Source organism: Leptonotus elevatus, chromosome 6 (genome assembly GCF_054856555.1).
Source record: "Leptonotus elevatus isolate MCC_2025b chromosome 6, RoL_Lele_1.0, whole genome shotgun sequence".
NCBI classification, from domain to species: domain Eukaryota; kingdom Metazoa; phylum Chordata; class Actinopteri; order Syngnathiformes; family Syngnathidae; genus Leptonotus; species Leptonotus elevatus.
Genome location: NC_141244.1, coordinates 22,613,601 through 22,629,405, shown reverse-complemented (window position 1 = coordinate 22,629,405; position 15,805 = coordinate 22,613,601). Strand labels below are relative to the sequence as shown.

The following is a 15,805-nucleotide window of genomic DNA, read 5'->3' as shown; positions in this document are numbered from 1 at the left end:
TCCAGGCTGAACCGCCTTAACAAGAAGTACGTGAAGAAGTGCCTGATTGCCGGCGAGCGCTCCAAGGAGCCGCAGCTCATCGCTTTCTATCACAAGATGGAGATGAAACACGCCATCGAGTTGGTGGAGAGCGGAGGCAACATCAAACTGCCGTCTGCCATGCCATCGACCGTCTCCATGCAGTGAGTGCAAAGACTTAGTACTTCCACTAGATGGCAGAAGGTACATTTAAACCTGTGTATATCCACGTGTTGCCGGTTCGTACAACAGAATAATAGTTTCTTGTGAACTCATTCACTGCCATTGACGACTATAGACGTAAAAAATTCATGGGAAATTTTTCTATTAGTTGAACATTTTTTTTCATTTCATTCATTTTTTTATGAAAACCTAGAAAACATTTTTTATTGTACATTTATAACAGATATAACATTTGTGATTAATCGTGAATCAATTATTGAAGTCATGCGATTAATTACGAATATAAATTGTAATTGTCCGACGCCCCTTATTTTTAATATTTTTTTTAATTAGGGGCGTCAGGCGATTACATTTTTTTTAATTATAATAATCACATGACTTCACCTGTTACCTAACGATTAATCACAAATGTTATATCTGTTCTGAATGTACACTAAAAAAATCTAGGTTTTCATACTCTTGTTAGCAAAAGTGGAAAAAAATGCTAAACTAATAGAAATAGTTCAAATGAATTTTTGACGTCTATAGCCGTCAATGGCAGTGAATGAGTTAAGTTAAAGCTACTGAATGTAGAATATTCAATTTTGCATCGCTACTTCCACCTGCTGACGAAAATTTAAACTGCACGTACCCTTCTTCACGTACACACCGCGCACATTACGTCACGTCCGCAGACGGGGCGCGGGAAATTCGAACCCGAGTCCAATCTGAAAACGATTAGCCAGAGGCTTGCAGGTGTACCCATTATGAACAGCTAAGGTGTTAATCTACTAATTAGAAGACATTTCAGTCATAAATGGTCAAATAAAAAGGCTACTGTAAAGATATTTTGGGGAAAAAAGTTCCATATTGCAGCTTTAAGTTAACTTGTGACAAGATCATTATTTCAGTGCATCGTTCTATAAATTCAGCACGATATTGGAAAAACATGCAATATAGTTGCTGAATATAGCGATATTGATTTTATTGCGATATTTAACATGTACCTAAATAAACGACATTTTTGTATTTTTTTTAATACACAGGTTTGACAGCCCATAAATAGATACATTTAAAACGGTTAACTTTAGGGAACTATTAGTTAATTTTATAAGAGATGCTGCTGACCTTGGGAACTCTCTTCTATTATTTGTCTGAAATTAAAACTAAGGTACCGGTAAGTGGAAATGTAAGATTTCAGATATTTTTTAATTTTAGAAAACTTTATTTAAAGTAGAAAACATATAAGTAATAATGTTACACTGGCGCAGGGGTTTAAAGGGTGTTTTGAAGATACTCAGAAGGTGTGGAAAATTTTTCACCACAAAATGGGATGGACGTCAGGACACACAAAAAAGACCCAAGCCCAAATTGAACAAGATGTCGTCCATTTTGGTTTAAAGTAGGGATGCACCGATCGATCGGCCGGCCGATTTCCTTAGTTTTGGGGGATCGGTGATTGGCCGATCCCTTAAATATAAACCGATCTTTTCCACCAATTTCATCTCCCTCCTCAGAGGTCTGAAAAAGTCATCCACTGTCCTCTTCTGCTGAGATGACGAATAGACTTTTCATTTTTATTTCAGAGAACTACTTAATTTGCAGTTAAAACAAACCGTTTGTATTATTTCGCTGATATTGTTCAATGTTTTCCGATAAAATAAGATTGGAACTCAAAAAAAAAAATCGAGATCGGCAAATAATCGGGATTGGCAGGTCAGACTTTTAAAAAAATCGGTGATCGGCCAGAAAATTGTGATCAGTGCACCCCTAGTTTAAAGCAGCCATTTTGGACTTATTCCTGGCTACTAGGAAATTCACCCAAATGACCTTCAAATTTAAGTGCTTGATAAATGGATACTGTTTTTTTTTTTGTCATCAAAATCTAATGCGGCTTCAACCTCTAATTTTGTTCGTTCGTTGAATTTGCCAGCCGTCAAGACTACAGACCACATAGAAAAGTGAGGCAAACAGAACCAGACTTGACATAATTCAGAGATGATCACAATCAAACGTGTTTATCCTTTCTATGCAGTCACAGCCGCCATGGTCCGCAAAGTGTTACTACTGCGTGGCCGTGACAAATCGCAACAGTGTGATAAAGTAGCACATTGCTCCCCAGCTGCTCTTTATGAGCAGTGAAGCCATTTCTCAGCGAATGAACGTAAAAGTTGAACGGAAACCATTACGCTGGCCTTTTCCCGTCGCAGTCGATAACGCAAGAGTCTATGCGGACAAAAGTGAACATTATGACTCTCCTAGCATTCGGCGGGATGATTGTGCGACTCCGCGTGTGCATCCCAGAAACATCCAGCCCAAGAAGCCGCCGCCCGCCAAGCCCGAGGAGCGCGCTCTGCCTCAGCTATCAAAAAGCCGGGAGGAGGAGATCCGCAAGATTCTCCGGAGCAACCTTCAAAAGACGCGGCTGAGGGTAGCGACACTCTCACGAGCTCATTATCACCCCTGAACGAATGAAAGTTTTCTTCCCTGCTGTTATTGAATGATCAGACGCAGGTCGCGGCAGCGTGTTTTAAGACCGATCAGAACTTTTCTCATCCCTCCCTGTGTGTGGTGTTCTCAGTTGCGTTCCTACAACCGGCACACCCTGTTGGCTGAGCCGTATGAGGACAACTTCAGCGAATTCCTCCTCAACAAGCAGAAGATGATTGCCCTGGATAAGAAGGTTCCCTTTTTTTATTCACTCAATCGCATACTTTTGGGGAAACTATCTATCTTATTAGCATTAGCGAGTAAGACTGGAGTAGATCATGATGATTCTTTGCACATCTATAAATTGAAGCAGAAATCATTGACAATCAAATCATTTTGAATCAAAAATTGGTTTTAATTAGTTTTCAGGGTGGTTCTGCTAGTTTTTATTATTTTTAATTATTAAAAAAAAAAAAAGTTTTAGTTAGTTTCAGTATTAGTTTTTGTTATTTTTTTTTCTTTCTTTTTTTTAAGTGTATTGTGTGCAATATTTAATAAATACCACGGTAAAATGAATAAAGTAACACATTTCGTACCTAGCATTGCATTTCGGCTGAGTTAAATGTGAAAAAGCAGGCGAGCCGAGCCATTGGAGCCAAAAGTCAAGCACGCAAAATTGTTGCTAATGAGTGACATCATCTGAAAGTACTTTTCTATTGGCTGCTGCTCGATGACGTTACCTCTGCGTGACACATTTTTAAACGGCCTTATTCTGGTTAATGTCGAAATAAATATACTTAACTCATTCACTGCCATTGACGGCTATAGACGTCAAAAATTCCTTTGAACTATTTCTATTAGTTAAAAAAATAATCCACTTTTTTTTTTAAAAGAGTATGAAAACCTAATTTTTTTTAATTGTACATTTAGGACAGATAAAATTTGGGATAAATCGTGAGTTAACTATTGAAGTCATGTGATTAATTACAATTTTAAAAAATTATCGCCTGATGCCCCAAATTTTTAAAAATCTTTTTTTTTTTTGGGGGGGGGGGCTAACTTCATATATAACAGCAAAAATGCTGGCTTCCAGGTAGGTCAAAGGGACTGAAGAAGTTTTGACTGCTACCTGGCAGCCATTTAAACTGATTTTACAAGTAGCACTTAGCGAAAGTAAAGACATCAGCACGTAATATCGTTGTCGTCTCCCAGATCCAAGACATGAATAACTACCTGACGGTGCCCGCCGCTCCCCCCGACTCGCCGACCATGCGCAGAGCCAGACTGGCCTCAGGTAAACACATCCAACGCGCGCACCCCCGAAACGCCGAGCGCAAACACTCCTGCTTTACTGTGCTGTGTACACACGCAGGGAGCAAATCACACACACACACACACACACACACACACACACACACACACACACACACACACACACACACACACACACACACACACACACACACACACACACACACACACACACACACACACACACACACACACACACACACACACACACGCACCTTTTGTTTGCGTTGTGTTCACACAGCAATATTCATAATTATTCCTGCCACTCCAAGCTTCTATTCCACTCCAAATATTCTGATGGAAATATGTTTGCATGTGGCGGCCGTCGCCATGTAAACAGTGTGGTTTCGTTTTTAGGCAGAGAATGTGATTTCAAACCCGCTCGGCAGCAGAAAGCGGACACCGCGGGTGCAGGTAAGTGGCCAGAGGAGTGAAGACGATAACCCCTCCTGACCCAATTAGTCGCCATCGCCAGAGCGCTAACACGCATGCCTCACACAAACAAGCTGCTCGTTACCTACTTAGCTCAGTTCATCGTATGCAATGATCCCAATTTACAATCCCCGCATTGTGCATTGTTTTTCCTTTTCTGAATTATTTTGTTGACCCGATGTTTCTCCTACGCAGAGAATGTGTTCGTCCCGTGTGCGCACGCAAATGGAAGGCCTGTCCCCACGCACAGGAGTACTTTTTTTTTTTACTAGAAAAAAAAAGTAAACCCTCAGCCACACGAATGTCGTTAGTCCACAAGGATGAAGTGCTTGGTAGAGCAACAGGCTAATAAAGACTTTTTAGCCAATCAACAACAACATTGAAATTAAATTCATCCTAAATTCGGTTACTATGCGGAATTTAGAGAAGAGAAATTGTTTTTAGAGTGAAACCATGTACATGCTTTTTACTCATTTTGAAAATTAAATGTGAAGAAATATACACAGGCAGCAAGAGAAGTCAAATAAAAATCACAAACTAAATCACAAACAAGAAAAAAATATTTGGCACTTTTTATTTGATAGGGACAATTTCATGCCAGAAAAAGAAAATAGGGAGAGCACAAAATCTGAAAATCGATAAAAGTAGGGCTCAATAATTTCCTCAATTGATTTGATTTCGAGTCACAAGAGTTCAGTTTTATTCGATTAAAATTTTCCTGATTCAATTCACTTCAGTTCAATCCAAAATCGATTAATCATGAAACATCAATTCTTAAATGTCAAGGGCATGATTAAAATGTAATTAAATTAATTTAAGCCATGGCTTCTACCCGTCAGCCCTTCTTTCGGATGTCAATGTTGGAAATGGTATGATGTGATCGATGTAACCTGTAATAATGTGTCCGAAAGAAAAAAATGAATAAAACAAACAAATATTAAATTCCAAAGTAAATTTTGCAGAGGCAATAACTGTTCAAATAATTTATTTAAGTGTTACACAAACATTGATATTAGCAAGGATGAGATGAAAATATTTTCAAAATGTTATTTATTCAAATTTAATATAAATATAAACTTAAAAGATTCTGAATGGTTTTAAAGTGCAATAAATCCAGGCTTTCATAAATGTGAGAAAATATTTTTAAATTCATGTGAACAAAATTTTATTTTCTTAAGATTTTACAGGGGGTGGGGGGAAGAGATATTTAAATAATCGATTCATGGTTTTATGAATCGATATTGGGCTCGAAAAAGGAAAATCGATTCGATATCAATTATTTTATTTTTTTTAAACCCAGCCCTAGATAAAAGGGAAAAAAGGTTTCAAAAAGTGTGGCAATACTTTTGCTTTTTATTGGATTTAGAATTTGTGAAAAGCAAAAAAATCACTTCATAGAAAAAAAAAGGTGCTTTTTTTAAATTGGACTTTGATATGAAATATGAGAGAAAAACGTTTCTCTGTGGATCTCCAAAACACTAAAAACTGCTTAAATAATTTGTTCCAAAAACGTAAAAGTACGTTGTATTCTAAATATTACCATGCTCTCAAAGACGTATTTATACGTTTTTATTTTTCATGCTAGAGCATACAGAAGGCTTTGATGCAGCCTCTGAACTGAAGAGAACGCTTGAAGCAATGGTAGTTATTACAAAAACGGTCAGCAGGTGGCATCAGAGTATACGAGATCAACCAGGGCCATTTTGCAACAAGCTCTTTTTGCCAGTGTTTTAAACAGATTTGTGAATAATGATGAAATTGACCTATATTCTAAATGCTGCAAAACGGAAACAGATAGAAATATGCTTTGTTTTTAAAGTCAAAATCCAGTAAAACAGTCGGGAGCGAACGAGATTGCTTCAGTGAAAGTGGCTGGGAGTGAATAAGTTAAAGATGTTGAAAAAAAGAATACTCCTGAATGTGTGGACATGCAGTGAGAAATGGCGCCCCCATCCGCCGTTGTTTTATTTGCCGTTTTAACAACCTGACCCCCCCCCCCCCCCACGCAGACCCTCAAGCTTACAGCATGAAGCCAGCGGTGGACAGCGTTCCCACCATCCAGGTGGACCTGGCCTCCCCCCAGTCGCCCGACTCGGTCAACATCTTGGACGAGTATCAGGCGGCGGCGGCGGCGGCGGCGGCGGCGGCGGCAGAAGACGGCGACGACGGCCTGATGATGAAACCGCCCGCCAGGCCTAACGAGCATCACAACACGGGCGAAATGGACGGCAGCACCAGAGAGAAGCTGAAGAGATGCCTGAGTGACCCCGGGCCCCACGGCGAGGACGATGACGAAGATGACCCCTTCCTGCCTTAAAACGTTGGAGGAAGGTGCGTACTTCAAAAAACTGCGAGCTGGGGAAAAAAAATAAAAAGACGAAGAAGAAAAAGAGCCGTTCGCCCTTTTTGTCGTCATCGCTCTTTACTTTCAAGAGATGCAGTCACGGTTACGAGACATTCAGGAATGAACTATGCATTACCAAAGGGACTGTTTGTAGTTCTTTTAGATTTTATTTACATTTTGTGTATATTATCTGAGATGGACGGGATTGGACGGGGTGCGACAGCGGATCTGTTGCTCCCAAAACGAAACCAATCGCAATCATTCTGTCACTTGAAATCACACAGAGTGGAGGAGCTCTTCATGCATATTTTTGCCTTATTTTATGTCACTCAGTGCAATTTTTTTAATATATATTTTATTTTAATTTTTTTATCAGCACTGCCTTTTAATTTCAGGGATTGTCAACGTTGGTACGAAGGAGTATTACGGGCACACTGAAAAGATAGAAACATTTGTACGATGAGAATAATAAGCAACAGTAATTTGTATGAGAACATATTTAATGTAAATGTAATGCTATAATTTCTTTTCTGGGAGGGATAGCGGAACAACCCTTCTGCGATCGATGAAATCTACTAAGTGCATCTAGATGTCACAAGATGGCAGCAAAACGGATCATAAAACACCCGCGCCGTGCATTCTAGCAAGCAACTATATAAAAAAATAAAAATAAAAAAAAGAAGCAAATTTGTAGATTTTGTCTAACGTGTATTTTTTTTGAGAAAATGTTACATTATCTCATTAAAAATAACTTTACAGTAAGGATTTTTTTGGGTCCTAAAATTTCCCTTTTTGTCTGACTTTATTATTGTCATAAAATAAATAATACCAGATCTGTAGTCTATTTTTTGTCTTTTCAGTGCGACCCTAAAACTCCTTCATCGGTTTACCAGCCTTGGTGGGATATAGTTGAAGGTGGGCGATTTCCCTCCCCCGCACCACCACCGCTATACTCCTCACTTTCTTAATAAATTGAGGGAGGGGCAAGATGCTGAATGTTGTGATGTCATCCATCGTGTTTTTAATTTTCTGATAACAAAGTCTGTAATTAATGTTAAGAGGAAGCTCCCTTTAAAAGTCACTCCAGCAAACAAAAACAATCAACGCTCGCTGTCTTAAAAACGTACACGCACATTTTCGTTGCTTTCCATGCGCACAAGAATGTCTGCGTTGCATGGCTAAATAATTAATACAGTTCTATGCAGCATTAAGGGGTAGGCAAAATGTGTCCGTTAATTCTGTTTATGAACCCTTTAAAATGACATTAAGATGCAAAAATGTTAAGGTTTACCAATATTGGACTTTTTACTATCATAAAAAAAAAAGGAATCTACACTTGGAACATTACGACTTCTGTATTATTAATATTATTTTTTCCTTGGGAATTTTTTTGGGGGGAGCGATGCTTTAAGTTTTTTTTCTTTTCTGTTTTTCTGAATATTTTTTTCTGTTTTACTGAGAATTTTTTCCAAAAATATTTTCCCCCTTTTTTCCAGAATATTTTCTTTGTTTTTTTTTTATTTCCCCGTTTTTCTGAGTAATATTTCCTCCTGTTTTTCTGAATAATTTTTTTCCACCGTTTTTCGGGAAAACAGAAAAAAATATTCTGAAAAACTGAAAATTAAAAAAAGAAATACTCCAAATAATATAGTCATAAATAAATAAAATTAGTCAGAAAAACAGGAGGTATTTTTTTGTTTGTTTTTTCCCAAAGTGAATGCAATACGTTTCTGTAGGACATAATAGCTTCTTGCTCAAAAATTTCGGACATTATTCTTAATTGTACAAGCAGGACTTGTAATGTTCTGAGTGGAAATACTTATCAAAAAATTTTTTTTTCTCAAACAATAAGAAAAAATTGAGATGATGATTAATTGATCATTTTCGTTTTTCTCATGAAACTAAAACTTTAATTTAAATATGACCACTTTGTTCTGTAAATATTCAGACTTTTTCCTCTTGTTTTGAGTTTGATTTCAGTGTGGCCCTTCTTGTTTACGTCGCAAAAACACTTTTTCACATGACAGCAGCGAATTTAACATGCATTTTTAGTCAAACAAATGCCGGTTATAAGGTATGGCGCCCCCTGGCGTAGACGTGCGTAAGCGCACGTCCTTGTATGTTAATATTCGCTTGACATTTTACCAAAGAGTTTATTTTATCACGACAAAACAGATATTTTGGAAACAAAGCATTCTACCGGGAAGCAAATGTTGGGGTTCGAAAGCCATAGCTTTTGCTCTGTGTCTTTTTTTTAATGATTTGCCTTTTGAATCATTGAGTGTCTTTTTCATGGCTTTATATGGACGTATCAGTCGCAAAAGTGCTTTTTACTTTAAATATGTATACGTGTGCGCTGTAATAATGTGCTTTACATCTCATGTTTACATTGCTGCAGAGGATTAATTGCAATCTATGATCGCAAGTTCGTGCTGGGAATTTCATGGAAGAGCTTCAAAGATTCTGTAGTGGACGTTGGAGTTCCAAAAATTCAATTGGATCCCCGTCACGTCGCAGAGTTGATTGCGTTCAGCCTTTAAATGCGTTTGAATCCAAATTTATTTCCATGACCCCCCCTCGGTTTGGTTTCTTTCGTTAAATGTGAAAAAGAAAACCAAAGCCACCCAAAATGGGTCATTTCTCATATTATTACGACGTGGGGTTATGTTTTTTTTTTTTGACCATTATGAAGACTTTATTGCCGTAACATGATGGTCGCTGATTTTCGTAGTATTGCATTTTTATCATCGTGACTTTTCATGCCAAAATGTAGGACGTCATTTTTAGATTATTGTGACTTCATAATGTCTCAATAGTTTAATGTTTTACATTTTTGCCATAGCATTGCAACTTATTTACGTAATATTGCCTTCTTGACATTGTTTGTTTATACAATGAGGTCTATTCAAACAGTTGTCCAAAAAAATTTTTATTTTTTATTTTTTGTTCTGTTTACTTATCATACTTTTTAAAATTGCCTTCAGCTTTAATTTTTTATTTTATTTATTTTTTAAACTATACAGCTTTATTATCGGAAAATTACGAATCCTCTTTCCCTTATTGTAAATTATTTATTTCCATTCTCTTTCAATTCTGACATTAATCTGGTATCATTGGATGTTTATTTCAGTAAATTATTACGTGCTGACTTTTTTTTTTTTTGCCTCAGTTTTTCAAAGAAACCAAAGCCGGGGGAAGCAAATTAAGTTTGCAAGACCATTTGGAGCTGGCATAGTCAAATATACTCAAGTAGATGGAAATTAGACAAATATATTTATATATATATATAATATATATATAATAGTATCGTAGCCACTTAAATGCAGTATATCACCACCCATCCCAAAGACTTTTTTTTGTTGTTGGTACATTTTGTTCCTCACTCCCTTCAACACTCCCAAGATGCACCTTCTCTCCATCTCGTACCGTTTTAACGACGCCGCCACGAGCACTTTATGGGCGCAAAAAAGAACCTTTATCTCCAAACGACGTCAGTCGGAGCAATAAGTCGCTTCCATGTCGCTTTCATGGGACACAGCGACTCCAGAGTCTTTTATGACATTCACTACTAATCCTGGTCTTTAAATGTTGCTATGTCAGCATTTCCTGTGCAAAAGTTATTATTTTTGATATACAGTACATTCATGGGAAAATATAGTGTATGTATTAGAAATGTATGATTCTAATGTGCAACAAAAAAAAAAAAAACTCCCTGATGATTGATCATAAAGCTTTCAGCATTCCATTCCTGTTCTAACAATCCTCATCAAACTAACGACCTAACAAACTATATATCAAAATAAAGGTTAACTTTCTAACCCTGCCGTCACCGTGTCCTCATTTGACCGTTTAGTTGTGCAACACAAACACAAAATAAAAATGGACTCTGTTGCTAATTTCTTTTTTTCTTTTCTTTTATTTGTTTTAATTTTCTTCTTGTCATGTTGAGATTTTATCGCTGATCGGGCTTTCTTTTCGTTATGATTTTGTTGTAACGTTAATGTTTTTTTTTCTTTCTTGCAACTATTATTCCTGTAACGAGATCTTTATTGTAACATTTTGCATAATGTTACTACTTTGTGATTATATTGTCGCGACCTTAACACAATTTCATCTTCACGTCACAACTTTATCCTCCTAACAATCCGATTTTATTGTCGTATTTTAAGCAATCATTTGTCCTCATGTTGCGACTTTATTCTCGTAAGGTTACAATTTTATTGTCGTAACAGTAACATTTGATTGTAGCAGCAACGGTTTTATTGTAACATTAAAGATTTCGTAATAACTTTTTGTCTCGTGATTTAAGATTTTATTGTCGTAAACGTGATATTTTTTTAATGCATTACTGGTTGGTACGCAATTTTTTTGGGGGGTGTAACGTTACAACTTAAAAGTCAACCTACCCAAAAATATGTTTTTGACAGTAATATGTTCTATGCAGCCCCGCTTATCTAAAAGTGTTATTCTGGTTAATATTGTGTTGCCGTTTTTAATCCATCTCGGGACGGCCATTTTGCCACTTGCTGTCGACTGAAGATGACATCACAGTTGCTCAGGTAACAACCAAGCACAGCTCATCTTCAGAAAACAGGTGAGCTACGATTGGTCCTGAGCAACTGTGATGTCATCTTCAGTCGACAGCAAGTGGCAAAATGGCCGCCCCCTTAGATGGATAAAAACGGTTGCATTTTGCTTCAATGTAATATTATTTGGAATGTCATCTTTAGTCTAGTGAGGTCACATGTAACGTATTATTGTCAAAAAATGTTTAACGTTGACTTCCAATTTCATAACTAGTAACATTGTGACTTTTTCTTGTAACAGCATGATTTTAGTAAACCAACATTTTCATTTTAATGTTGTAACGTCACAACTTTTTTCTCTCGTAATATTCCGACTATTCTTGTAGCAATACGACTTTATTGCCGTATCATAAGCATTACAACATTTTTTTTTGTAATATAACTTCAATCGAAAACCATTACAATTGTATTTTCATAAGAATATGATTTTTTTTTAACGTTTTTTTCTTCTTCGTTTAAGCGAGACTATTATGCAGCTGCTTAAAAATACTTGGTTAAATCAGTAAATGTGTTAGACTTGTCTTTGTTGAGTTAATTTTGTTTTCTCTAGTCTGAACCTATAAAAGTAACAGTCTTTGCTGAAGTAAAAAAAAATACATATGCGATGCCTCCCAAAAGCAAACCTTTTGATGTTGCTATTTGTATTTTTCCGCACTGGACACATTTCCCCATTTGCATTTGTGGTGTGCAATAACTGGAATTGTTCTGCCTGGTTCAAATGCTTTGTCAGTGCTGCCAAAAGAGCTTAGCGAGGAAAAGGCTTCCCTTTGTGTCTAATTCAAACTCACAATGACTTGTATTGTGTTTGGAAACCAGCTTGGCAGACTTTCCACGTAAGTAATATTGTTTTGCAATGGATATGATTACGCCTCACAATGTGGATCATGCAAATATGTTGTATTGCGCTCTATCTCGCGGACCCTCTGGGTGGCATATCGAGGCGTTCAATAAGTGGATTGTTTTCTTTTCTTTTTTTCAGTTAATAAGAAAAAGGCACCAGTGACTGGACATCCAAACATCATCACCGCTGCTCCTTTCCTTTGCGTGCCATACCTCAAACAGGCCTACAGATGGCGCTGTGTAGCCACAGTAAAAACAAAACAAAAAACATCTCACTTGTTGAAGTAGTTTGAGGCTTAAAAGCAAAAGTAGCGTATTTAATCAGCGTGTGTGTCTCCTCCAATTGCATTTATTTAATGGTCTGTTTGCTGTTGGCATTCCGCTTTCATTTACATGAGACGCACGCCACTAATTGATGCCTTTTTTTTAACCCAGTTGTATAAAGTAGTGAAAGCAATATATTTCTGCTTTCTACCTTTCAAAATGTGGGATACAGAGGGCACTATATAGGGGATAACCTACACTGACTCCCTTGTACAAAGTACCTAAAAGTGAAGCGATATAACACTGCCAGATAGATAGCTATTCGTTAGCTTGCCTAGCACGTTTCTTCTTGTGTTAGCATTAAGCTAACAGCGAAGTTATACACGTTTGTTTTGTGTTTAGTTTAGGACAGTAAACGTTCAACTAAGCCTCTTCCTTGTCGGGGCCAACTTGATTTTCACCTCACACTCGTTCTGGTTTTATGTTAAGAGGGTACACTTGATTTCTGGTTTTTGGGGGACCAACTTTCACAACTTTGTAGAAGGAGCCTGATTGCTCTCCTCGTCGTGGTTTACAGCACGCGCGCGGTTATGCAGGTGGAAATGGCGGCGCGGCCCGGCAGCTCTCTACCATCCTGATGTTATTGGAATAAGCAGAACACAGAAATGGACTTTTTTTTTTTTTTTTTTTTTAGGAGGATGAATAAAACATGAGCGCTGCTTGAATTAAATTTTTGAACAGACGGGAGGAAATTGCTATGGACCACGTGCCTTGTCTGACATCTTTGCTCTTATTATTATTATTATTTTTTATTTATTTTTTTAGCTATGTAAAACTCAAGACTGCAGTCAAGTGGAAAGAAATGCCTCCTATAAGTAAAAACAAAAAAATGTGAGTATTGTGTTTTAGAATGGAAAAGTGCATTGATTATCAGCACCCCTAAAAAAAAAAAAAAAAAACTTTTATATAACCTTGTCTACAAATGACCTTTGTCCAGGTCCAACGCGTAAAACCCGGTGCTCCCTGCTCCTCCGGTTGACTACTTAATGCTAATGTACAACACAAACCAGGCACCAAAGGCCAAGTTATTGATCCTCCTCCCTTTTTTAATGCCACGCCGACTGACGGAGAAGCGTCTTCAGAAGTCAGTCACGGAGAGATAAATGTCAAGCGTCTCGCACATCTGAGGCCTCCCGCTGGACTGTGGACTGATCACAGTGGCTGAAGTTATAGGGCAGCCATCATGTGTTGACACTGGCAACTTTTGTTAGGTTTTCGCTGAAAGCAGTAGTTATGTTTAACTCATTCAAACCCAAAAATGTGTAAATCCGTTTTTTATAATACTTTGTCCTTCACTCCCAAAAACATATTAATACGTTTTTTTTGTTTTTTAATGTTTGTTTTTTTAATGCAAGAGCTTACAGAAAACTTTGATGCAGCTTCTGACCTGAAGAGGTGACTTAAAGCAATGGTAGTTATAAAAATTTAAAAAAAGGCCAGCAGGTGGTAGCAGAGTATAAGAGATCAGCCAGGGCAGTGTTGCAAAAAAGCTCTTTTCCCCCAGTGTTTGAAACAGATTTGTGAATAATGATGACATTTCGCTATAATCTAATGCTAATTGCTGCAAAACGGAAAGAGATACGAATATCCTTTTTCTTCCTGATGAAAGAAGAGACTTTAATCTTTTCTTTTCTGCACTGAAGTCTTGAACGGATGCACCTGTTAGCCGTTACATAAATCCTACAGGAAGTGCAAAAGTGGAAGTGAAAACCACTTATAAACATTTTTTTTTCTTGTGTGGGTTTTACTAAGTAAACCCCCCACTATTGGATAGCGACCAAGCCCTTGGTGCGAATAGTGAAAAACGGAATAATTAACTCTAATCTGCTTTCCGGTTCCATTTGACCAAAAGCTCCCAGCATAAAGTTGCTCACAAACCTTTGGCAGACTTCGCCACACGTACACACCCAAATCGGTTAATAAATAATAATACAGAAATAGACGCAGGTCCCCTCAGGGGGGTTCTCAGTGAAGTAAAACAAGAGTTTTTAGCCGCACGCTACTATTCATTTGAATGTTTTCCATCCTTGTGAGCAGCTGAAGGCAGTGTGACTAATAGTATTAGACAAATGTGACATAATGAATAATTGTTTCGAGGAAGGGGACTCAAGAGTAAGACACTTTCTACTGTACGTGCTCACATGACTCCTTCGTTCGTTTTTACTGAGAAGGCAAACAACTGTGATTCATTGTAAGTGCATTTTTACATGAGTTTCATGGAAAAATGTTTTCCAATTGAAATCTGCTCGGAATCCGTTGTGACAAAAATGTTTTTTTTTTTAAGAATGTTGTACAGGCCAAAGGATACACAATGTCAGTAATTAAATCAGTCTTAAAAATCATGAACGGACTCGAGTAGAATACTAACAATCAGGATAAAGTGCGTGTTAAGTTAAGGACTCGCAGCAAGCTGACTTTTGTTTATGGAACGTCACAAAGGAAACATCAAAGAAGCAATGACAGATAAAGAAGGGGAAAAAATCAAAGGTAACTGACAACAGGAAATGGCTTTGAATTAATAGGATTTAGGATAACGTGGTTAATTCTGGTGGCGTCTTCGTTTGGGAAAAGAAAAGGACAAGGTGGAAGTCAGAAAGGACGGAAAAGGACATCTGAAAGGTATCTCAGGCATCTTTCTCTGAGTTTTAGATTATTTGTTCTCGGTTATTTGTTTGAATCTTGGGAAACAAAGTTAATGAAGGGGGGGGGGGGGGGGTTAGGAAAGTAGGCCACGATGGTAAAAGGGAATTCATGAAGGGAAAAGGAAGTTTTGTTATTGTACATTTTTTTGCTTAGGTAATTATTTTATTGGATCAAATCAATATTTAAGGTTTGAACTACATCACAAATTTGAAGCAAAATTTAGCTGCAATAAAACAGTCTTTCTTTTTTAAGTCAGCCCAACCAAAGTAGCTATACAATATATATATTTTTTTTTTAATGACTTTTCTTGTCATTGTTTATGAACGTGTTGTATTTAGATCTATCCTTCAGTAGGAAAGCAGCTCTCTCCATCGGTGTAGGGATTGTAGATGCTCCGGAACCCGAATCCAAACCTCCTCCTCTCCCCCCTCGGCCGCGTTGTGATAAGCTGCTACGCTGATCCATCAAAAGCATCCGAGCATCCCACTGGATCACCGAGTAAAGGAGGAGTAAGGGTGGGCTTCAATCCCCTCTTCTCTCTCTCTCTCTCTCTCTCTCTCTCTCTCTCTCTCTCTCTCTCTCTCTCTCTCTCTCTCTCTCTCTCTCTCTCTCTCTCTCTCTCTCTCTCTCTCTCTCTCTCTCTCTCTCTCTCTCTCTCTCTCTCTCTCTCTCTCTCTCTCTCGCTCTCTCTGCCGCTGCACTACCTGGGCTTGTA

The 15,805-nt window shown here is 37.7% G+C and overlaps 2 protein-coding genes across 6 annotated transcripts in view; both read left to right on the top strand.

Annotated features, from left to right (window-relative positions):
* slc9a1a (solute carrier family 9 member A1a) overlaps nt 1–10,515 on the top strand; it is a 33,153-nt gene extending 22,638 nt beyond the window's left edge. The window contains exons 8-13 of one of the 4 annotated variants that reach the window (XM_086077708.1): nt 6–182; nt 2,443–2,611; nt 2,762–2,863; nt 3,823–3,904; nt 4,279–4,335; nt 6,363–10,515. In XM_086077708.1, coding sequence (XP_085933834.1) covers nt 6–182; nt 2,443–2,611; nt 2,762–2,863; nt 3,823–3,904; nt 4,279–4,335; nt 6,363–6,670 — 895 coding nt within the window. In that variant the 3' untranslated portion in view covers nt 6,671–10,515. The remainder of the gene's footprint in view (nt 1–5; nt 183–2,442; nt 2,612–2,761; nt 2,864–3,822; nt 3,905–4,278; nt 4,336–6,362) is intronic. The other 3 variants (XM_086077709.1, XM_086077710.1, XM_086077711.1) reach the window with 3 other exon arrangements.
* A 4,441-nt stretch (nt 10,516–14,956) lies between these two features.
* LOC147172764 (mannosyl-oligosaccharide 1,2-alpha-mannosidase IA) overlaps nt 14,957–15,805 on the top strand; it is a 135,941-nt gene continuing 135,092 nt past the window's right edge. The window contains exons 1-2 of one of the 2 annotated variants that reach the window (XM_086077734.1): nt 14,957–15,066; nt 15,429–15,599. The gene's annotated coding sequence lies outside the window, so the exon portion shown is untranslated. Of the gene's footprint in view, nt 15,067–15,428; nt 15,606–15,805 lie in introns of both variants that reach the window. The other variant, XM_086077735.1, reaches the window with a different exon arrangement.